Consider the following 23,769-nt stretch of genomic DNA (forward strand, 5'->3'; position numbering starts at 1 on the left):
AGATTATGTCAGTAATGGTGACCATGTCAACTATCATTGGTTATTGTAAAATCTCATCTTGTTCACTGTTCTCCTTTGAAAGGAAGTAATTCTGTCATTCTTGTCCAGTCTGGCTGACATTACTCTAGACCCACAGCAACGTGGATGACTCTTAATTGCCCTGTAAGATGGAATAGCAAGCTACCTAGTTCAAGAATAATAAGGATGGACAATAAATGTTAGCCTTGCCAGTGACACCTGTGTCTAATGAAACAATGTTTCAAAAATTTGAAATCCAATCCCTAATGGGGAATAAAAGATGTTTGTTTGTTTTCTGTTTAGTTTAGAATTCAGGGAGTCTTTTTCTATCAGAGGAACTTCAGGAAATTGATGAGGTATTGCTGTCTTGAAAGTGGGCAGATAAATTCAGGAACTTTGGTTGTATTCTCATCAGAGATGTCAAATTTATCTGTAAGCTTACTAAAACAGACTGCTCACAATGTTGACGTCATGTCTGATGCTGAGATGAACTTCACGACCACAAATCCTCTCCTCAACAAAAATAGCCAACTTTCACTTCCCTCATGTCATCTGAGTCCACCTTTCCTTTCCTGTTAAAGACCCTATTCCTGTTTTTGTTCTCTTTCAACTTGATCATTCCGATGCTTTTCTGGGTTTTTTCCCATCTTCATTCTTTTGCAAACATAAGCTCATCCAAAACTCTGCTTTTTATATCTTAATTTGTACTGATGTATCATCACCCATGATCCCAGAACTCACTGACCTTCATTGGTTCCTGGTTTGCCGATACTTAAAGTCTTTAAAAAGTTGCCCTTGGTTCAACCTCAATGGCCTTGTCACTACCCATCTATGTAACTTTCTCCAGCCCTACTAGCCTTTGAGACCAACATGGTCTTTCAATCTTGGTCTCCTGTACTCTCTAACTTTAATTGTAGTGGCTGTATCTTAAGCTGCCTCAGCTTTAAGCTCTGGGAATTCCTCCCTAATCCAATTTAAGTTAGTCTTTAAACCCTACCTCATTGATCAATCTTTTAGTCATTTGTTCTAATCTCTATGTGGTAAGTATAAAACTTTGTTTAACATGTTCTGTGAAGATCTTGAATTTTTACGACATTAGAGTGTTCTCATGTCAATTTTGTTTCAAGATCTTTTCTTGAAAATTTCTCGAGCTACTTTTTGATTTGAGTGCTATCTTTTGGTTTTCAAGGCTTCCTTTTTCATTTTCAGGAGCTCCATTATTAAGTGGTACAATTGTGTAGTAAGATTACCCTTTACATTTGTGGTAATGTAAGGGGCATTTAAATTTGTACAAAATCAGAATTTGATAAATTCATCAGTATCCTCAATAATCATCATCACTCCACTACACTTAAATGCATACCACACAAGCAAAATATTAACTCCTGGAAACTGCAGTATTTGAATTTTCTCAAGACAACAGGCATAAGTTAACAACAAATATTTTCTTTTAAATATCTGACACACTTCTGTACATAATAAGCAATTCATCCAAAAAATCTTTCTGTAGACAAATGAGTTAACAGTGAAACCATTGCATGTTTATCTTTCTAAGGAAGTCACTGCTTTCCACGTAATTCATAGTTTGTGAAATGCTTGGAAATGTATTATGCATAGATGAGAATCCTTATGAAATAAACTAGTCTTACGCATCTAAGATACAGCGCTCATTACGTTCGGATCTACTACATTTTCCCCTGGATTAATCTTTGTAGTTCCTGAACCTTTGCAACTTTAAGCTAGAGACTCCATATTAATTTGCAAGGAATTCATTATGTCATTGACTTCAAATTTACTAAATATTATTTTGCTGAAATGTTAAAGCTGCTGTCTTCCCATTTTAGCCATATGTTAATCTGCCTTCACTCCCCTGACCTGGCAGCCTCACTGCTGGACCCTTTCAAGACCCACGTCGTTTTGGAATTGCTATTGGAATGCCTTATTGAGAACAATTATTAGGTTGTCTCATAGTTTAAAAGAAAAGAGTAGGGGACAATGTAGATGTCTTAGGTGTGGTCATTGAAGTAGGAAGGACACAATGCAGTTCACTAATTGTCAATCTGTATTATGTTTGAGAAATTAAACTTTTTTTAAGAATGTTTAAACAGGTGGCAAGATGAGTTTTAATTGATCAATTTCAAAGTATTCCGTAATAACGTGATACTCTTTGAACAGACTATTTACTATGAAGTTTTATATTTAAATTTGAGTGATGAAAGTTGTGCAGTTGGTGGAGTGATTTTTGTGACATTTCTAAGCTTGGAAGGTTGGACTTTTATCTGAAGTACATTTTATTTGAAGTGCAAATTCAATAAGGCACTGAGTGCTAAAACACGCCAGAATTCTGAACATAGAGTCATACATCCTGGAAACAGACCCTTCGGTCCAACCAGTCCACGCTAACAGTATCCCCAAACTAAACCAGTCACACCTGCCCATGCTTCGCCACTATCCCTCCAAACCTTTCTTATTCATGATCTTATCCAAATGTCTTTTAAACATTAACTGTACCTACATTCATTACATTCTTTGACCGTTCATTCCACACATGAACCACACTGTGTAAAACAAAAATCAGTTGCCCCTCATGTCCTCTTTAAATCTTTCTCTTTTCACTTTAAAATATATGTCCCCTAGTTTTGAACTCACCCACTCTAGGGAAAAGACCTTATCTATGCCCTTCAGGACTTTATAAACCTTAATAAGGTCACTCTTCAACCTCCTGCACTCCAGTTATAGAAGACCCAGCCTTTGTATCTATCTTTGTATCTCAAACTCTCCATCCTGGCAACATCCTGATAAATCTCTTTTGAAACCTCCCCAGTTTATTAATATCCTTTTTAGGGTGACCAGAACTGCACACATTACTCCAATAGGGGCCTCACTAATGAGCTGTACAACCTAAACATGGTGTCCCAAAGATCTGAGCAGTGACGGCAAGCGTGCTAAACACCTTCTAACCGCCCTTCTACCTGTGATGCGCATTTTAAGGAATTATACCTGAACTTCTAGATCTCTTTGTTCTACAACAATACCCAGGACCCCACCATTAACTGTATAAGTCCTGTTCTTGTTTGTATTACCAAAATGTAATAGCTCACATTTATCCATATTAAACTCTATCTGTCACTCCTCAGCCTTTTGATCCAATTAATAAAGATCTCTGTGCAATCTTAGATAACCTTCTTCACTATCCATTGTATCAATTCTGATGTCATCTGCAAACTTATTCTCCAATCCTCCTCATTCTCATCCAAATCATTTATATAAATGGCAAACCAAAGTGGACCTAATACTGATCCCTGTGGATCAATCTGAAAAACAACCCTCCACCATTACCCTCTGTCCCCTACTATAAAGCCAATTTTTCATCCACTTGGCAAGCTCATTCTGAATCCTCATGTGATCTAACTTATTCCAAATTTTTGAAGTTCTAATTTTGCAAAAAGGCCTTGACCTGATTTTCATTTTAAATGACTTTCTAGTTGCATGTAGTGTTCTCATGTCCTTATTCTTTATCTTGTTACTTTTTCTTTCCCCTGACCCACCATCTGCTATGTCTGCGAAAACCTGTCATTATCATGTGTATCAAATTGCAGTGTTTTCGACAGGATATAGTTTAGCTCTGAAGATTCATGGTAATTGTGATGACAATAATGAATGTAAAACCGCCCATCCTCCTGCTGCGTATCCATGGCCATCAAAGTAGCTCCTGCAACACCCAGGAACTAATGACGCAAGTTTATTCTTTTAAACTAGGCTCAATTGAGCAAAGTCATCATGTCACTTGCTAACTTGTACAGCTGATACTAAAATCCACAAAGTGTGCGTGTAAAAGAAAAGCCATTTCAGTTTTTACCATCTGTCTTGTTACATTGCTGTAAAACAATGCTTTTTAATTATGTCAATTGGACAATTGTTCTTCAAAGTCCAGTCTGTAATTGTAGATTAGGCCTTGTAATGTAGTTCCTAAATATCTGTCTTTATGATAATTGTTGAAAAGTAAAGCATGTGGCTGAAGCTTACCATTTTGCAATCGTGAAAACAAAGACAAAAATGTCAAATTTCAAACTTACAAACAATCAAACTAGAAAGAAAAGAATGCTGATTGGTTGGTAAGTTGACTCAATGGCGAAGGCATTCCCAGGGACCTACCTAAGCTTCCAGGTAATTCAAAAATGTGCAAGGCTTGAACATGTTCCGTTTGTTTTTAAAAACAAAGGGATCCTGCTAATGAATGTATGTGACTTGTAGCAAGCGTAAAGGCTCCTACATTGAACTTGACTGATTATCTTACATTTGTTTGTGTAACAGTTAGCATATTTAGGATTGTTCAGCCAATGTTTCTCATGTGTATATTCGCATTAGTAGTGGAGACATTTTGTTTTAGTTTTTTTCAAGTACAGACTGGTTGAGTATGTTTTGTATGCCTTTGAGGAGAAAGTGAGGTCTGCAGATGCTGGAGATCAGCTGAAAATGTGTTGCTGGAAAAGCGCAGCAGGTCAGGCAGCATCCAGGGAACAGGAGAATCGACGTTTCGGGCATAAGCCGTTCCTGAAGAAGGGCTTATGCCTGAAACGTCGATTCTCCTGTTCCCTGGATGCTGCCTGACCTGCTGCGCTTTTCCAGCAACACATTTTCAGCTATGTTTTGTATGCCTCCAATTACAAACATCCAAACCATGGCAACATCTCAGCCAATAAAGAGTTGATTAACATCGATCTCTGTAATATAGGATGTAGTGATCTTTTTAAATTTTCTTGTATTTGCCATGATGAGTGCAAAATGGAAGATTTTGGCAAATGTCTTTATTCAGCATCATTATGCTTAGTAAACAAGATGCCTACAGGAGGAACTCCATGGTTTGAGCCCAAAATGCACTAAAGCATCATTCTTGAAAGAATGAGCGATTTCATATCTGTCCTAAAAAGTAGTCAACATCCAGTGTTTGCAGCTTTGTTTCCTTTGTCTCTTGATGTTTTGTGTTAATTTTTGGCAACTCCAATTTAATAAATTTTGATTATTTGTAATATGAAGTCATTTCAGAAGATGAGATATATTGACTCAAAATGTTAAATCTATTTCTCTCTTCACAAATGCTGCCCATCCTGTTGAGTTTCTGCAGCATTTTGATTTCATTTCTGAAACAAGAGCACTTTCCTTTGATGGTCCAGTTTCAGTTTGTATCATCTTTAGTACCACAACGAATAAGGCATTCATTGATTTGCTAACTTTTTGTTTTTATTGCACATAGTTCTCATGAGATAGTTTGAAAGGAACTAGCGATTTATGCACTGAGTTGATATTTCTTTTTAATTTTGTTTTGAGATAATTATATACTGCAGCATTCACATTTGACTAACCTCCCAGCAATGTTCTACCAAAAGGCACAGACAGGTACCAAACTCCTGCAGAGTGAAGTGTGGTTTCTGTGGATATCTTGACAAAAACTTTTCATGTTAGCAAAACATGTAGTATTTCAGCAAAAATAATTCACTGCTGTTGTCTTGTGGGTATTTCACATTTCTCACTCTGAAGTTTGTTAAGTGGCATGAAGCATTGGTTACAGTGGTCAGGCATTTGTGTTCTGGAAAGATATCTTTTCTCGGATTGCTTTGTTTCGTGTAGAAACTTCCACACTTGGAAAACTAATTTGTCTTCCTGTTTCACCCATGCCACGCATGTCTCCCCAGCACGAGAACTAATTAATATACTTTAGTGCTTTAGGAATAACCTTTTGGGGTATAGTATTCAGACTAATCAGGCTTATCATTGGACCTGATTAGAGAAATCTTTCCTTTTATATTTGCTTGTGAACTGTAAGTTATTGATACTGACTGTCTCACTACATCAAATCAATTTTGGCCTAAGAATAAATCCCAATATCCTATTCTTTTCTTTCACCACCACCACCAAAAGCTTTGCTGCAATCATCATTAATATATGAGCTGAACCCTGCAGCCAGACATTTTGCAGCCCATGCACTTTATTTCCATGTAAGTTTAGCCATTTCAGTAATATTTCTTACCATGTTTACAACTTGGGCATTTCTGTGATTTGAATCCTGTCCATTGGTGGAATTGGATGCTCTACAAGTCTGTGACTCTGAAATATTGTTAAAATCATTTTTAATCAAGCTTATTTGTTCACAACAAGTCAATGAAAAGAGATGATTATATCCTAACTTTTTTTTATTAATTAGTTCATCAGTGTGTTTGCCTAAAACAAAGTGCTAAAAACCAAAGTTTAGAGGAGAAAATAATGTAACCTAAACTGACAGGAAAATCTGACATAGAAACAAAAACTGCTAAGATCAGTTTGAACATGTATATCAATATCAGCAAGTGATTGGATACAGAGCTGTGTGTGTGTGTGTGTGTGTGTGTGTGTGTGTGATGTGACGTGACTTCAAATACTTCATGCACTTCACTTTTATTGCAAGCTGTCAACGAGTGCTTTTTGAAATTAAGCCAGGGTATGTTCAGTTCCCAGAATATACACACAGGTTTATGCTGAGTTGCATTGATAATCTGATCATTTGAACAATTCCACCTATTGATTAATTACAGATGGTTTCAACTGACTTCATTCTGCCTAACAATGGAACCTAAAATACCAGAAATATTAACTTTATAAGTTTCATGGTTCAGGTTAAATTCTCGTTGCAAATTAATAATAATTGTGATCCTTCAAATGATTGTAATTACAAAGTTAAAAGTCACACAACACCAGGTTATAGTCCAACAGGTTTAATTGGAAGCACACTAGCTTTTGGAGCGACGCTCCTTCATCAGGTGATAGTGGAGGGCTCAATCCTAACACAGAATTTATAGCTAAAATTTACAGTGTGATGTAACTGAAATTATACATTGAAACAGACAATCAATTTTTTCAATGTATAATTTCAGTTACATCACACTGTAAATTTTTGCTATAAATTCTGTTAGGATTGAGCCCTCCACTACCACCTAATGAAGGAGCGTCGCTCCGAAAGCTAGTGTGCTTCCAATTAAATCTGTTGGACTATAACCTGGTGTTGTGTGATTTTTAACTTTGTACACACCAGTCCAACACCGGCATCTCCAAATTGTAGTTACAATTTCAGATGCTGTACTTAATGGACCGATGGAAAATGTATACTCAGCAGCTTTTTGGGTATTGTAAATCCTAGAAGTAGAAATTAGCTCAAAAGTTTCATGTCATACAAGAGTGTTAGAAAACAGTTTTTCAGCATTATGCCTAATTTTCCAAAACTATACACAGAAGCAATATTCACAATAGAAATGCATGTGCATTCGACCACTGAAGGATACATGAGGGTTCACTATGTCCTTAAGATTGTAATCTAAAGTTTGGATAGATAATGGTTGTGGTCAACGTAGAAACAATAAGCTTTAGGTTCCTCTCTAACAGCCAATTCAGCACTTTTTATCCAGTAGCAGATAAGGATCTCATCTCATAGTGATGGTAAGCAATGTAGTCATAGCGTTTATCTTTTGTGTCACTTGACTTGCTCAGGCTACATGCTGCTAAGATTTATCTGACAGAAAATGTACGAGTTTGAATGGACTGTCAGAATAGTGTCTGTTGCTTGTTATTTTATCTCCTGAGCAAAAAATAATCCTGTTCGTTATCTACTTGCACTTCACCTTGCAAATTATGGTTATAGTGGAACTTCAACACATTACTTCTCGCAGGATTAGAATGTATATTCATTTCAATTTCTATTTTTGTGTGTGTTTTTTTGAAAAAGCGTAATCAGATTCAAGATTTGTTTGTACTTTTATCTGAAAAGAGTTTAAACCTATTTTCTGTCATGGATTTATTATGCAGAAAGCTGCTGCTAACTACATTTTAAAATGATTCCATTAATTACAGCATTGGAAAGTGCAGTTTTAGTTGTTTTGAGGAACACCAAACATCATCAGCTTCCAAAATAAATTAAAAATGAACCATTTAAATTTCAAAGTAGGTGTTATAATTCTTCTGATTTCCATTTTCAGACCGAATGAAGTCAGTTAAAACCCTCTGTAATTAACATCTGGCTTGTTTGTAAATGATCTGCTTAAAAATGGTATTGAAATTGTGTTTCAGAACCAACCTGGCATATCCCATCTGTGTCGAAGGTAACATCTGCACTTCGAGAGAGCCCCAATGGGAGGCTGATGAGACAGGATGTTGTCGGCCACATTTCTCCTAACAAACATGGGCAGGTAAAGAAATTTAAATCTATTGGCCTATTTGTTTTGTCTGTGTTCCAATGTATCTGGGCAGATTCATTCTTTTCAGTTAATGTTCTTGACATTGAGAAATCCAAATGCTTTGATTATTCCGATTAAAGATGACTTGTTCTCCTAGGTGTTTGCACATGCAAACACCTTTTAAAGAAAGCGTTGCATTACACCTTACTGCTAAACGTTTTCCTTGGGACCTCTTTTCAAACCGAACTTGGGTACTGTATAAACTACAAACTGTTCAAAAAGTGTAGTGCTTTGTGATTTTGTTTGTTGTCTCTGCCTTTGTTGCAAATTAAAGAACTCTGAAGCAAAGACATCAGCTTAGGTTCTGCTACAGCTTTTGACATGGCAAAATGGAGAGAGAAGGATTCTGAGAAGAGGTGGGTAATGGTAAAGAGACCCTGAAGTTACAATAACAGAAATGGGTTTTCCTTTCAGAAGAAAGAGAGGCAGAAAAATAGTTGGGGAAAAGCATTCCCAAACATAAGCGCATGGTGATTAACTATCAAAGGCAAAACAAGTAAAAATGTGTAAACCTGGAGGAGTGGAGAATAATTCGTTGGGGTGCGTAGTTGGAAGCATACAATCTGAGAATCAAAACAATTGTTCAAGATTCATCCATTTTCAAGTGAAGGCTACGTTGAATTCCTGTGAACTAGAAAAGCAGAGATTCAGGAAAGTAAAACTGAAGAAAAGTATAAAGCTAGGAAGCATAGCCCTATGATTAAAATAAAATATCTTGATGTTAGTACTCAAGGAGTTGAATTATTTAAACGTTGTAAAGTTTGTTTTCAGTTATGAGGTCTGCCTCTTGTTTTTGTCTTCTCCACTGCTCTTTTCTCTCGACCTTCGCTATCATCCCTCTTCGTTCATTCCAAACATAGAAACCCCAAATAGCTAACTTTTCCATGCTCAAGTGGCATTAAATGTCAAGCAGACATTTGAGTACATGCATTTACTTGATTTCTTAAGTCAAACTCCCACAGGTGAATCAAGCCTATGAAAAATGAATGTTATTGCATGGCCAAATAACATTGCTGAATCAGTCATTAGAATATTACTGTGGGAACAATTCTTAAAAATCACTTCCTCGTGCTATTGAAGTAAACCAGTTGGCAATTGTGTAGTCACAGCCTTGTGCTCTCAATGGAGTAAACATGACATGGCCGGAAAAGGGTCACACTGAGGATCTATGTTTAATAAGAAGAATATATTCAATAAAAAGAGCATGGCAAATAGTCATTGTGTCACCATTTATCATGAAGTCTGGTTAACGCACAAATGTTTGTGTGAATCAAATACACTTAGTACTGGCAGGTTCTCCATTTTTATCTTAGTGTGGGGACTGACAACGTTATCAGCAAGCAAGCTACCCACCATGAGAGCCCACTGGATCAAGTTCCAATTGGTAATTTAAGTAGTCACCCATCCCCTCCCTGTTTGAAGCTGACACTGGCAGTTACTATGAGCAGTAACTCTTCAGACACTGCAAGCTGTGCAAAAGCACCAAAGAAGAATCCACATATCTCTCCTTGTGAGGAGGGTAGAGAAAAGTGGATGTTTTTCAGCTGCCACCCAAACTGTGCTCCTGATTACCCCAGTGATTGCAGCAAATGACTGGGGATTGCTTAGTTCAGTTGGATGGACAGCTGGTTTATGATTTGGAGTGACGCCAACAATACAGATTCAGCTTTGTCTCTCTTTCACTCTGTCTGTCTCTCTCTCTCTCGCTCTGTCTCTCTCTCTCTCTCTCTCTCACTCTCACTCTCACTCTGTCTGTCTCTCTCTCTCTCTCTCTCTCTCCATCCTTCTTTTGTGCTGTTGCCCATCACTTAATTCTGGAGGTGCAGAGAAGGGAACAGATGTCTGATGCCAACTTCCACAATTATTTGCCTTTCTGGCACTCAATATTGTACAGTGCAAGTCCATTTGCTTTGAAGGGCAGTTGGTTATAGTGATGAAGTTAAGGTACAGCTATGATGCATGGACACTTGATTCAATGTACTGCTCACTGGGCAAATGATGTAGTGCAATCTGCTATTTCACAACAAATTACTATACTTGTGTAATGGGATAATGTAATGGTATTTGAGGCCTCCACATTTATAATTTTACATTTCAAATCCAGGAGGTGGTGAAATGCATGTGTTTATGAGTGGAGCTAAACAGAGGATAGTTCACAAATATCATTTACACTTTCCACGTCTAGCAGCAAACCATTCCTATTCAACCACAAACTTTGTATCTGGTGCTAGCGTGGAGGAAGATTTAAGTTTGCTACACTGAAATAGTCCCCTGCAAAGAAACTTGTAGGAACTCCAAATTTAAGCTAGAATTAACCTATGAAAATAACTAAGTTCATCTTTATGTTTGAGTATTACTGAAGTTGGTGTCAACAATGCCACTATGATAAGACAGACATTGTGTTGTTGTATTTCAGCATGAAGACTTAATTTATATAATCTGTTTGCCACAAGAATTTAACAAATAACAGTTTTGAAATGTTTTGATTTTGTATTGGAGTTGAAAGATTTGTTTTCCATAATTTTGTTACCACCAATTTTAGATGACAAATCTTTTGATCTGTGATTTATTAATGGAACACAGGCTTAAGTAGTTTAGAGCATATATCCCAAATAACTATATTTTCTTACCCACATCTCTCTTCCTAGACTGATACACAGTACTCAAGTCACTCAAGCAGCAACACACTTTCCAGCAATGCCTCAAGTGCCCACAGTGATGAGAAGTGGTACGAGACAGGGGATCGAACGGAGTCTGACTTAAATGGATATAACTACATTCAGGGCACATCTGCAGACAGTGGCATCGACACAACCTCTTATGGGCCATGTCATAGTATGGCATTGTCTTCAGGCACCTCAGCTTGCCCAACAAGTTCTTTGAGATCTGCACCACTAAAGGAGAAAGCAGCTTCTCCTTGGCCTGGTTCCAGTGATGGCAGCATGCATGGCAGCCGATTAGGTGATCGTGCAGCTCATAGTTATGAGAGGAGGGGAGCACTATCACCAGCACCTAGCACAGAAAGCAAATCCTACGGAGGTTTGGTACACAGTACATCAAATCTACCAATTCGCGAAAGCAGTGCATATAGCCTCAGTGATACTTCCTCCCAATCCAGGTAATACTTGAGTTTTTTGTTCTGCTCAATAGCAATGGATTTCATTTGTTTTTTTCTTTCTGGCCACCTCACATTATCCAATGTTTTTTAGCCTCTGTGATATCACCTCGATCCATTTAGTTGATGGCACCTTGCCCAACCAATCCAATGTAAAATGTAAGATTACAGTGGAATCTACTACGTAGACAGAAGCTGAGAGTAGAGTCAGGATTAATGCTGCTGACATGCTTCCTGAAAGACCAGGGATGAGCTCAGGAGCTAAGCATGTGGGATACGATGACATCGTACACTGTGATATAGCAATGTTACACTTCTGTAGGATCACTTCCAGATCAATATAATGCTGCAGTTCGAGCAGTGAGTGTCCTGTGTCGGAAAACACTACTTTGTTTCCATGTCTTTGATCCGTCATTTTTCAGTGTAGAATTGCATATTTACCCTTGTATATTTAAATGTTGAAATTAGAACTTGATGAGGTACTTCGAAACAGATGACCGTGAACATCTGTATGCAACACATCCATAAGGTGACATGTACAGCAATCAGAAGCGATGACCAAAGGGATAACTATTTTTTAAACTTCCTTCATTCTGAGCCTGGGAACATTAAAGCTAATTATCTCGCCTCATTAGAGTTTGGCTTGGAGCCTAAAAGGAAGCATAGCCTTTTTGACCTGCATTACTCTGTGCTGCACTATATTATCCACAAAACCATTACAAAGATTGCAGTCTACTGTTTTTTTTTTATCCCAACAGAAAATGTTCCAGAAATTTAGAGTAGTGAGTGTTTTAAAACCTTTAAATAAAATAGAAGATATTTCTCATTGATTATTGGATTCCATTCCAGTCGATATCCTATTCTGGTGAACAGATGGCTGTGGTTGAAGATCATCATCCTGGAATGCCAATTATAACATTGCAGAATACATTGAGCAGGCATGTTGACATCAGAATGTTCCTGCCACACAATGCCGGATGTTTTTCATGAATATATTGTTGATGTTCAGTATGTGTATATCATTTACATTACAAGGGTTAACTCTTCTGTTAAAACATGTTGCTTTGAGTACATTAATATGATTGTCATGAATTTTAAGAATCTGAAACTGAAATGGAAATTTTTACATATGGACATGTTTTTATCAGAAACCTGACAGAAGAAATGTAAAAGCCATTGCCAGAAATCTGTTGATTAATAACCCGCAGCAAATCTACTTACCTATCATAATATTTGTTTACCTAGGTTGCTCTCCTAACCTAACTCCATTGTGTCATCTTTGAATTATCATGTTTTTTTAATAGCCACAGCCTTCCCTATCTCTTCCAGCTCTAGCAGAAGAACTTTCCAGTCTTTGGCCCCTTCGCTTCTTCCAAATGTCCATCTCAGTAAATTTGTAGAAAAGATGGGGCAGGAGACCTTTCTCCTGCTGATCTCTAACAATTTCCACTATTGGTTCCACATCGTGCAGATCCTTTAAATGCTATATTTGCGTCAAGAAACAAAAATGATCAGTAATTAGCAATTCAGTTCAATTCAACCTCATAATTTGAAAATCAATTATTTATTTTAATATCGACCGCTGTTGATATTTCAGTCATTTTGTTTGGTCTAACAATTTTGGCAATGTGGTGCTTATTAAAGTTTGTGAGAAGATTTGTAGCTTTAGTGCTCGTTGTTGTGGTTCTGTTCGCTGAGCTGGGAATTTGTGTTGCAGACATTTCGTCCCCTGTCTAGGTGACATCCTAAAATAAAAACACAGAAATAGAGAACTCACACCGGATCATCAACGCCACACTTACAGGAATCCAATTCACTAGAGAGGAAGAAAAGGACAACCAACTCCCATTCCTAGATGTGATGGTACAGAGAACACCGAACGGAGAATTCACCACAAAGCCACTGAGGATATCACCTAGACAGGGGACGAAACGTCTGCAACACAAATTCCCAGCTCAGCGAACAGAACCACAACGAGGTGCATATTAGTTTGAGTTATTTATTTATTTATTCTTTGTAATAAGGTATTTATTTCCTTTTCCTCTAGTACTCTGAGTTCAAGACATTCCATAAGTCCAGTAGTCTTCACACGTAGTAAGAGTTCACCTCATGATGAAATTCGTCCCACTCCTTCACCGCAGTCTTCTCTTCACTCATCTTCAGCATCTGGACCCAGGACGTTTTATCCCCGTCAAGGAGCTACTAGCAAATACCTAATAGGCTGGAAAAAGCCTGAAGGAACTACCATTAACTCTGTGGGATTTGTGGATACAAGAAAGTAAGATTCCAGGTTCTAACTTCCTGAAGTGTTCTTTTTCTCCTAACCCACACTATATCACCAGGCTAATGCTGCATGTACCTGAAGACTACCAGTCATTGGGATCCCTATCCCCGTTTTTCTCTCTTTTGCTGATTTCCTAAAAGAATTTTGGAATCAACAAAAGGAGAAATGGTTGGTTCAGATGAGTGTAATTGTGCAAGATGTGTGTTCTGATGCCAGATAAAATATATTTGTGACCTGCTTGTCTTAAGCACATGAAGCAACAGCCATGACCATTTATTTGTATGAATTAACTGTTACAACCAGATTCAATGACACACTAAATCATATGATATAAATGAAATCTTACATTCTCGAAACAGGGTTCTCTGTGTTATGTAACTGAGTATTAGGCACCAATAGTTGACACACACAATTTCACTGTAATATTAGCAATCAATTTAGTGGATTATTTGTGGAAAAATTTTCTTCCTTGTTTTAGGCTCTCTTATTCTTTAAAGCATCTTTACTTCCTAGTTTGAGAGTTGAAGGAAATAGGATACTTTGCTATGAGACTATCACAAAATTAGCATGGAAGTGGAGGTCCTTTGGCTTTGTAGCCTCACTTATAGATTTTTCAAAAAACTATCATTCTTCTGCCTCTTCTGATTCCTAGATCCAGTATTCTGAAGAAGTAGTAAGGAATTTTACCTACTTTTGGTCACAGTGTGAAGAACTTTCTATTATTTTATCCCCTTTGTTGTCTTGCTCATTGTTCATCACACTCTTGAAGTAGTTTTTCACTTTTGTTGTTGGTCTTGGTGTTTTATGATGCATTTTATTTAGTGTACCTTATTAAAAAGATAAGAAGTTAGCTTTCCTGCAACAATGTGGGAAAATTATGTAAAAAAATTGTGGAACTGCTTCCAACAACTGCAAACAGTCTTCTTGTGGAATAAACTTTAAACCTCATTTAAAATGTACCAGAGCACACTGTAAGAATAAAGATGCTTATTCCTTCCACTTTCTTTCTGCTTCCAGTTCCCCTCTGTTCCATTACTATAAAGCATTGAAATCCAACCTAAATTCCAAAGCTGCTGTTGGTGTAGATTAACAGAATCTACTGTATGCCGTGCCTGCACCTGCGTTGTTTTTGTTGGCAATGCTATGAGGCTGTATTGCCACATACCAGACACCTCAGAGACAGTCTTTTCATATTATCCTGATGAATGAGAATAGAAAAGATTGCTGTACATTTGTTGATGTCTAATGAAATCTGCCTCCTTTTATTCTTTTTGTCAATGCAATGCTCTTTACAGAGAGTTCCAGCTTTATCGCAGCTATGAAATTTGCAGATTTGGAAAATCTCCTTGGCATTTAGATTTTTTTTAAAATCTAGAAACTTCAGTATTATAGGTTCTTCTTTTATTTTTCTTTTAAAATGAAATTTCCCACAGTTGCTTTTTATATCTCTGGTGGATTGTCAGGTGGTTGATTATGTTCCTTGGAAAAACATTCTCACAGCAACAAACACTTCCCTTATCAAGAAGTGTCATCTAGTCTTTGGGACATCAGTGTGACTCTGTTTGATGTGTTGATCGTAGTGTAACCAGTTTGATGCATGGGCTTCATAGTGTGATTTGTGAATGACATCAAGGCATTTTACTTAACGACTGGCAGCTGCTTAAATTAGGTGTAAATAAAAGTGTTTTGGGAAAATCACCAACATTTAGATATCTGGCTATCAACTCATAAGTATTCTGCCTTCTTTATATATCCATGTTTCTACCCCACATGCACACTTTACAGTAGTGGGGAAAACGTTGCTATCATGATGATGTCACTAGTTTAGTCATCTAGAAGCCCAGGTGAATGTCATAGTAACATGGGTTAAAATCCTACCATAGCTGCTACAGAACCTTAAACTCAATTAATAAAGCATTTTGGAATATAAAGTTAGTATCAGTAATAGCAGCTTTCCTTGGAGAAGAAAATATTTTATGCTTACACAGTCCTGCCTACATGTGGTTCGAGATCCACAGTTGACTTGATTGACTCTGAAATGTCGGATACAGTTTTCAGCTGTGAGAACTGTCAATGTGTTGTGAAACTTTGTACAAAGGTTGTGAAAAATCAATGTAAAACAAAAATTATTTTATTGTAAACAATATTCAACAAAATTATAATTCGTAAAGTTCATGAAAATTAATCATCAAATTAAATACATGATATCAGTCTTTTAAGACCATAAGAAATAGTAACAGGAGTAGGCTGAGCAGTCCATTGAGGCTGTTCAAGGATCATAGATGTTCAAGGATCATAGCTGATCTGACATTCCTCATGTTCACTTTCCTGCATTTTCCCTGTAACCCTGATTCCCCAATCAAGGATCCATCTCTGCCTTAAAAATACACAAGAACTCTGTCCCCACAGCGCTCTGTGGGAACGAGTTCCAAAGACTCTTAACCCCTGAGAGAAGAAATTCATCCTCATCTCCATCATAAATTGACACCTCTTTATTCTGAGACAATGCCTTCTGGTCTTAGATTCTCCCATATTAGCATTTACCTGTCATGACTCTTAAGAATCCTATATGTTCCAATGAGCTCACTTCTTATTTTTCTATTCTGCATTGAGTAAAATGTCCCACATGTTTCACCTTTGTTTGTAAGACAGTCCCTCCATAGCAGGATTCATCCTGGTGAACCTTCTCTGAACTGCCTTCAGTGAAAAAATACTTTTCCTTAAGTAAAGGGACCAAAATGCTCCAGATGTGATTTCACTGTGTACAGTTGTAGTAAAGCTTCCCTATTCTTGTACCTTAAAACCTCCTTGAAATAAGAACCAATAATCAGTTAGTCTTTTTGATTACCTGCTGCACCTGTGTGCTCGCTTTGTATTTTGTGCAGAAATGCCTCAGAAACCCCTTTTCATTGCAGCTTTCTGAAGCTTTTCTCCATTTAAAAAGTACTGTTCTTTCATTCTCCATTCCAAAATGAATAATTTCACATTATACTCCGTTTGCCAACTTATAGCCCACTTGCTTGACCTATCAATGTCTCTCTCTAAGGTTTGCGGCAGCACGGTGGCACAGTGGTTAGCACTGCAGCTTCACAGCGCCAGGGACCCGAGTTCAATTCTCACCTCAGGCAACTGTCTGTGTGGAGTTTGCACATTCTCTCCGTGTCTGCATGGGTTTCCTCCGGGTGCTCCGGTTTCCTCCCACAGTCCAAAAATGTGCAGATTAGGTGAATTGGCCATGCTAAATTGCCCGTAGTGTTAGGTGAAGAGGTAAATGTAGGGGAATGGGTCTGGGTGGGTTGTTCTTTGGAGGGTCGGTGTGGACTTGTTGGGTCGAAGGGCCTATTTCCATACTGTAAGTAATCTAATCTAATCTAATCTAAACTGTTTGTGTCTCACAACTTGCTTTTCCACCTATTTTTGTGTCGTCAGCAAATTTGGCTACTATGTATTTGTTTCTTTCCTCCAAATCATTAGTGTATGTTATAAACAGATGTGATCCCAGCACTGATCCCCACTGATTACAGTTTGTCACCCTGCAAAAGAACACTTTATAGGTTCTGTGCCTTAAGGAAACTCTGTTTCCTGTCCATAAGTCAATTGTCTATCCACACCAATGTACTATCTCGAACACTCTGGACTCTTATCTTAAGACTTACCTTTTGTGAAGTAGCTGAAAAATGTGCGTTGCTGGAAAAGCGCAGCAGGTCAGGCAGAATCCAAGGAGCAGGAGAATCGACGTTTCGGGCATAAGCCCTTCTTCAGGAATGAGGAAGGTGTGCCAAGCAGGCTAAGGATAAAAGATAGGGAGGAGGGACTTGGGGGAGGGGCATTGGGAATGCGATAGGTGGAAGGAGGTTAAGGTGAGAGTGATAGGCCGGAGAGGGGGTGGGGGCAGAGGGGTCGGGAAGAAAATTACAGGTCAAGAAAACAGTGCTGAGTTAGAGGGTTGGGACTGAGATAAGGTGGGGGGAGAGGAAATGAGGAAGCTGGAGAAATCTGCATTCATCCCTTGTGGTTGGAGGGTTCCTAGGCGGAAGATGAGGCGCTCTTCCTCCAGGCGTCTTGTTGCCATAGTCTGACGATGGAGGAGGCCAAGGACTGCATGTCCTTGGCAGAGTGGGAGGGGGAGTTAAAGTATTCAGCCACGGGACGGTTGGGGCGGTTGGTGCGGGTGTCCCAGAGGTGTTCTCTGAAACGTTCCGCAAGTAGGCGGCCTGTCTCCCCAATGTAGAGGAGGCCACATCGGGTGCAGCGGATGCAGTAAATGATGTGTGTGGAGGTGCAGGTGAATTTGTGACGGATATGGAAGGATCCCTTGGGGCCTTGGAGGGAAGTGAGGGGGGAGGTGTGGGCGTAAGTTTTGCATTTCTTGCGCTTGCAGGGGAAAGTGCCGGGAGTGTAGGTTGGGTTGGTGGGGGGGGTGTACCTGACGGAGTCGTGGAGGGAGTGGTCTTTCCGGAACGCTGGTAGGGGAGGGGAGGGAAATATATCCTTGGTGGTTGGGTCTGACTACCCCTCCCACTCCGCCAAGGACATGCAGGTCCTTGGCCGCAACCATCGCCAGGCCATGGCAACACGACGCCTGGAGGAAGAGCGCCTCATCTTCCACCTAGGAACCCTCCAACCACAAGGGATGAATGCAGATTTCTCCAGCTTCCTCATTTCCCCTCCGCCCACCTTATCTCAGTCCCAACCCTCGGACTCAGCACCGCCTTCTTGACCTGCAATCTTCTTCCTGACCTCTCCGCCCCCACCCTCTCTCCGGCCTATCACCCTCACCTTAACCTCCTTCCACCTATTGCATTCCTAACACCCCTCCCCCAAGTCCCTCCTCCCTACCTTTCATCTTAGCCTGCTTGGCACACCTTCCTCATTCCTGAAGAAGGGCTTATGCCCGAAACGTCGATTCTCCTGCTCCTTGGATACTGCCTGACCTGCTGCGCATTTCCAGCAACACATTTTTCAGCTCTGATCTCCAGCATCTGCAGTCCTCACTTTTTCCTTTTTGTGAAGTACCTTGTTGAGCGCGTTCAGGAAGTCAACACATCTACTGGTTCCCAATTCAGCTTGAGATTTCCTCAAAAAACTTTAATTATTTTATCAGACGTGCTTTCCCTTTCATGAAGCCATGCTGACTCTGCTTGATGAGATGATTATTTTCTAAATTTTCTGCTATTACATCCTTAATAATTAGCACATTAGCAGTTTTCCAATCCTCTGGTACTTTTACAGAATCCAGTGAGTTTTGCAAAATTACAACCAATGCATCCACTATCTCTAAGGACTTCTTTCAGGGTCCTCGGATGCAAACCATCAAGGGTCAGCGGACTTATCTGCTTTCGTCCCTTTCGTTTGTCTAATACTACCTCTCCAGTGTTGGTGATGGTACTTAATTCCTCGCCTATATTCTCTAGAATGAGTAAGATGTTCAAAGAATCTTCACTGTAAAGACTGGTGCAAACTATTTTTCTCATCATATTTTTATGAGACCTATGTTCACTTGACCTCGCTCTTCCTTTCATGTATTTAAAAAAGCTCCTGTTGCAAATTTTTATATTCTTCACAAGTTGCCCTCGTAAGTTATTTATTTTGATATTTTGTTATCTTTTGCTGGCTTCTGAATTTATCCCAGTCTTCGGGACTGTCAGTGGCTTTTGCTTCCTTATGCTTGTTCCTTCAACTTTATACTCTCCTTAGTTTCCTTGGTTAGCCATGGTTGGTTTATCCCACTCTTGGAATCTTTCCTCCTTATTGGGATATGTTTTTGCTGAGAGTCATGAATTACTTTCTTACATCTACCACTGTTTGCTTACAGTCTTTCTGCCCAGTCCACTTCAGCTAACTATATCCTCGTTTCATTATAATGACCTTTATTTACACTTGAGCATCATTTGTTTCTGACTAAAGATTCTCATTTTCAAACTGATTATTAAATTCTATCATGTCATGATCACTACTTCCTTGGGATCTTTGAGGTCATTTATTAAATCTGTCTCATTGCCAGTTACCAGATCCAGGATAGCCGCCTTGGTCAGTTCCATAACACATTGCACTAGGAAAGTATCCCTAATGCACTCTATGAATTTGTTGTCATAACTATCTTTCCCAACTTGATTGACCCAATCAATAAGAAGATTAAAGTTGACCATAATTGTTTTTTTTTACATATTCATATTACTTGTTGATTTATATCTTTTCTGATAGCATGGCTTTAATTCTAACATGTGAACATGCTAAACACACGTGGCCAAAAGGTAAAGTTAAAATGATGTGAAAAATTGGGTGTGCTGTGGAATTGTTTATCTCATTGAAGTATGCTCTGTTACTGAAAAGACTGGGAAACATTGATATGGTAAACCACACTATATCAAGGAAAATGGGCATGAAATGCTGACCTTGCTAGAACATTCTCAATTGCATGACAGACAAATTCTGGATGAAGGATTAAAAAAAAGAATTTAGTTAAGTTCTAACAACTGTAACAAAAAAAAAATTGAAGAGTTGCCTCTTTCTTTGTCTAATGATATATTTTACTATGGATGTAATCATGTACTTAAAATTTTAATGATAAAACTGCTCTCATTTTAAGAGCTGGTAGCAAAAAGGTAAACTTGGTTAAACTTTCATTTTGAAAATGAGAACTTATTTTAATACTCAGAACAAGTATCAATTCATTTGACTGCTCAATATGAGCTGTGATTTCCTAATTTCAGTACCTGCCTCCCCGCTAAAAACTGCTCTCCAGAGATCAACCAATGTAGTATGACTATCAGTTAACCCTGATCATGAGTAAAATACTTTAGCATTGCTGCAACTGATTGTTTTGTCAATATTCTCAATATTAGCTAATGAGGGAAGTTGAATCCCTTAGAATGTGTTTACTTTTATATCATGCAGCAACAGAACATTCCGCAATCAACCAACTCCTTTTGTCTTAAGCAACTCTTTGCCAAAGAATTAATCCAGAATTAATGGTGTAAATATTACTGTGCTAAGAATTGTAACCTGTTTAGTAAAAACAAACATGTTTGCACTGGATGTACCTGGATAAATTTGGATCACAAAGGATCATAAGTTTTATAATCCATAATAAACTTCTGTATCCAGAAAGTTGCATAATTAGTAAAGCTAATAAACAGGATCAGTTTCAAGAAAAATGAAAGAGCTTATGCATCAACAGTGGCCCGTTAACTATATAAAAGAAAGAGTGCTTTTCTTTTACTGTTGTCAAAACTTGGCAACTTCAGCTAATAAATTGGTGCTATTATATGTCAAAGCAAATGTCTATTAATATTCTATTAAACATACTTCTACATTGATGAATTGTTGTATCAGACATCTTTTCTACAGCAAGAGAAAGAGTTGCTTCTGTGCTCTGATGTCTTCCAAGTTCTGTGTACTATCCAATATACCCATAACTGAATCTTTGACCTGAGTTACTCTTAGACAGAATTTGCATAATACTGCCTGACTCTGGTACTAGAATGGGAAAGAGAGTGTGGTTTTAGAGATGGAACCCCAGTACATAATGATTTAGTCTTTGCAAAATATTCTTTATTTTAAAAAAGCTCAAAGTACATTTTAAATTGGACGTTATAGAAAATACAATATATGACCATTTTTGTCTTCTGATCATGTTGCAATCTTAAGTTGAACCCGCGCCTGAGACCCGGGTTCAATTCCCGCCTCAGGCGACTGACTGTGTGGAGTTTGCACGTTCTCCCCGTGTCTGCGTGGGTTTCCTCCGGGTGCTCCGGTTTCCTCCCACAGTCCAAAAGATGTGCAGGGTCAGGTGAATTGGCCATGCTAAATTGCCCGTAGTGTTAGGTAAGGGGTAAATGTAGGGGTATGGGTGGGTTTCGCTTCGGCGGGTCGGTGTGGACTTGTTGGGCCGAAGGGCCTGTTTCCACACTGTAATGTAATCTAATCTTAAGTGTTGCAACTGAATTCCAACGTTTGACGTTTTATTATATGCATTTACTGACAAGTTTACAGTCTGAAGGGTTGTATAAGTTGTCATTCTTCAATGCCCGATGGTTGAAAGGCCTCAGAGTGGCTTTTCACTGATAGCATCTTTGCAGTGTTGCCCTAAGCTTTAGTGCATACCTCAGCATATAGTCCTAGACTTTGGAATGTATTGATCATCAACACTCGATCAATGACCAAAATGCATCTTTTATTGAATTGTAAGTCTTTCAGCAGCAGTTGAATTTTGTCTCTGTTTGCATCTCTGGGCATAGAGCACAGATTCTGCATGAATAATCTGAGAGGGAATGTCCTCCTCACCATCAGCAAAGCTGAATCGTGTTGCTTGTTTGAAAATTTTGGTGATGACGTATTTTGCCAAATGACTTGACAGTCTGTTCAGGAGACGAACCAGAAGGATCAGCCACTCCTCTTTTTCCAAGGCATTCAGGAAACATGCTGACCACTGTGATTTAAAAATCTACGCATACATATGCAGCTAAATTACTATGTGTAAATTCTAAACTGTAAGTACTTTTATGTTTTATCGTTTAACAGGATCCTTACAAATTCTATTCTATGACAAAAGAAAGAATGAAGGAGTGTGAAGCAATCTTAAATAGCAGATCAAATACATTCTTGATTTTTTTGGAATACTTTTGGATTATCCCTTTAAGTTACATGTATAGTATGTGTTACAACATGGTGTTGAGCCCTTCTGTTAATTAAACCAAACACCCAGAAAAGCGCTCCTCGCCTCATAATCTGCTAAAATATGAATGACAGAGAACACCCAAATTCCACTATTTAAAGAAAATAAAATCAATTTATTCTTTAACTCTAACTCTAAAAATGAACACTAACTGACTATTCACAATTCTAAGCCCCCTTTTCTCTTAACTGCTTATTATCTGCCTCCACCTCAATAATATACTGTTCCCATAAAACACTTATTAAAATTACATCAACTTAATTTCAAAACCATACTGCGGCTGTCGTTTTCTATGTCTTTCTTCTTCTGGCTGAATATCTGCCTGGGTCATTTTCTTTCATTTTACTGTGAAGATGTTTCATATGAAAAGGTACCTTTAATAGAGAGATGTTTCATATGAAAAGGTACCTTTAATAGAGAGTGTTCCTAATTTCTTGGGTCTGTCTTGATGGCAGTTGCTCTATCCAATTTTCAAAATGCCTGCCTTTTTTATATCTCCAACATCGAATCGTCTCATTGGTTTGATGTTGACAAAATAATAAATTCAAATTCGATTGGGTTTTAGTATCCTGGGGCATAATTTAAACTGGTTAAATTTGAATTATTTTTATAACCGCAACCAACTCAGGTATCTATTTTACAGCCAAATGTTAGCTATTTTCAATTTTCCAATGCACCCTGAGACTGTTCTTGTAACCCCTCAGTGCAGAACAGTATTCACTCTCTGTTAAAGGTACAGTATATGCCTTCAACTTCATAATATATGCTGAAATGAATTATATGCAATTACTACTTGTATAAATTATATACAATCCAGATATCATACATGCTTAGGACTTGAATTTATGCTTCCAATTATTGTTTGTTTTTAGCTGGACTTGAAACATTAACTCTCTGCTTTCTGTGTATAGATACCAGCCTGGCTGACAATCTCCAGCAATTTCTGTTCTTTCAGATTCCCAACATCCACAGTTCCTCATTTTATTTAACCTATCCCCAGTATTTTGTCAAATATTTCTCTCTCATTCAAATCACAAAAGCAGGTTATCTGATCATTTTTGCATTGTGGGAGTTGTGCGACTACTGCATCTCCTGCATTACAGAAGTGACTGCACTTCAAACCACTCCATTGTGGAGTGTGGAGCATTTTTCATGAATTTTTTTTCACTTCAGCACAGTTGAATCCTATTGCTATCAGCAATAGATGGGAATAACATATCAACCTTGCTAAATACATGAGTATAATATTGACATAATTCAATGGATTGTCAGGAATTTTGCTTGCATGGTAGTTTTGTCCAAGCATTTTCAAAATGTGAGGAAGAGAGTTAACAATGCAGTGTCATCAGCTTTTGAGATATACATTATCAAATCATTGTGCAAGAGATAGCAGATTCATAAAAATGGTGTGTAT

General features: G+C 38.2%; 1 protein-coding gene across 10 annotated transcripts in view; it reads left to right on the forward strand.

Moving 5' to 3' along the window:
- sipa1l1 (signal-induced proliferation-associated 1 like 1) overlaps nt 1-23,769 on the forward strand; it is a 415,651-nt gene that overhangs the window by 357,128 nt on the left and 34,754 nt on the right. For all 10 annotated transcript variants that reach the window (XM_087990088.1, XM_043698149.2, XM_043698153.2 and 7 more), the window contains 3 exons: nt 8,113-8,231; nt 10,928-11,397; nt 13,442-13,672. In XM_087990088.1, the coding sequence (XP_087846214.1) occupies nt 8,113-8,231; nt 10,928-11,397; nt 13,442-13,672 (820 nt within the window). The remainder of the gene's footprint in view (nt 1-8,112; nt 8,232-10,927; nt 11,398-13,441; nt 13,673-23,769) is intronic.

The sequence above is a fragment of the Chiloscyllium plagiosum genome, unplaced genomic scaffold (assembly GCF_037043375.1).
Source record: "Chiloscyllium plagiosum isolate Xiang-an unplaced genomic scaffold, Cpla_swu_hap1 HiC_scaffold_8, whole genome shotgun sequence".
Lineage (NCBI taxonomy): Eukaryota > Metazoa > Chordata > Chondrichthyes > Orectolobiformes > Hemiscylliidae > Chiloscyllium > Chiloscyllium plagiosum.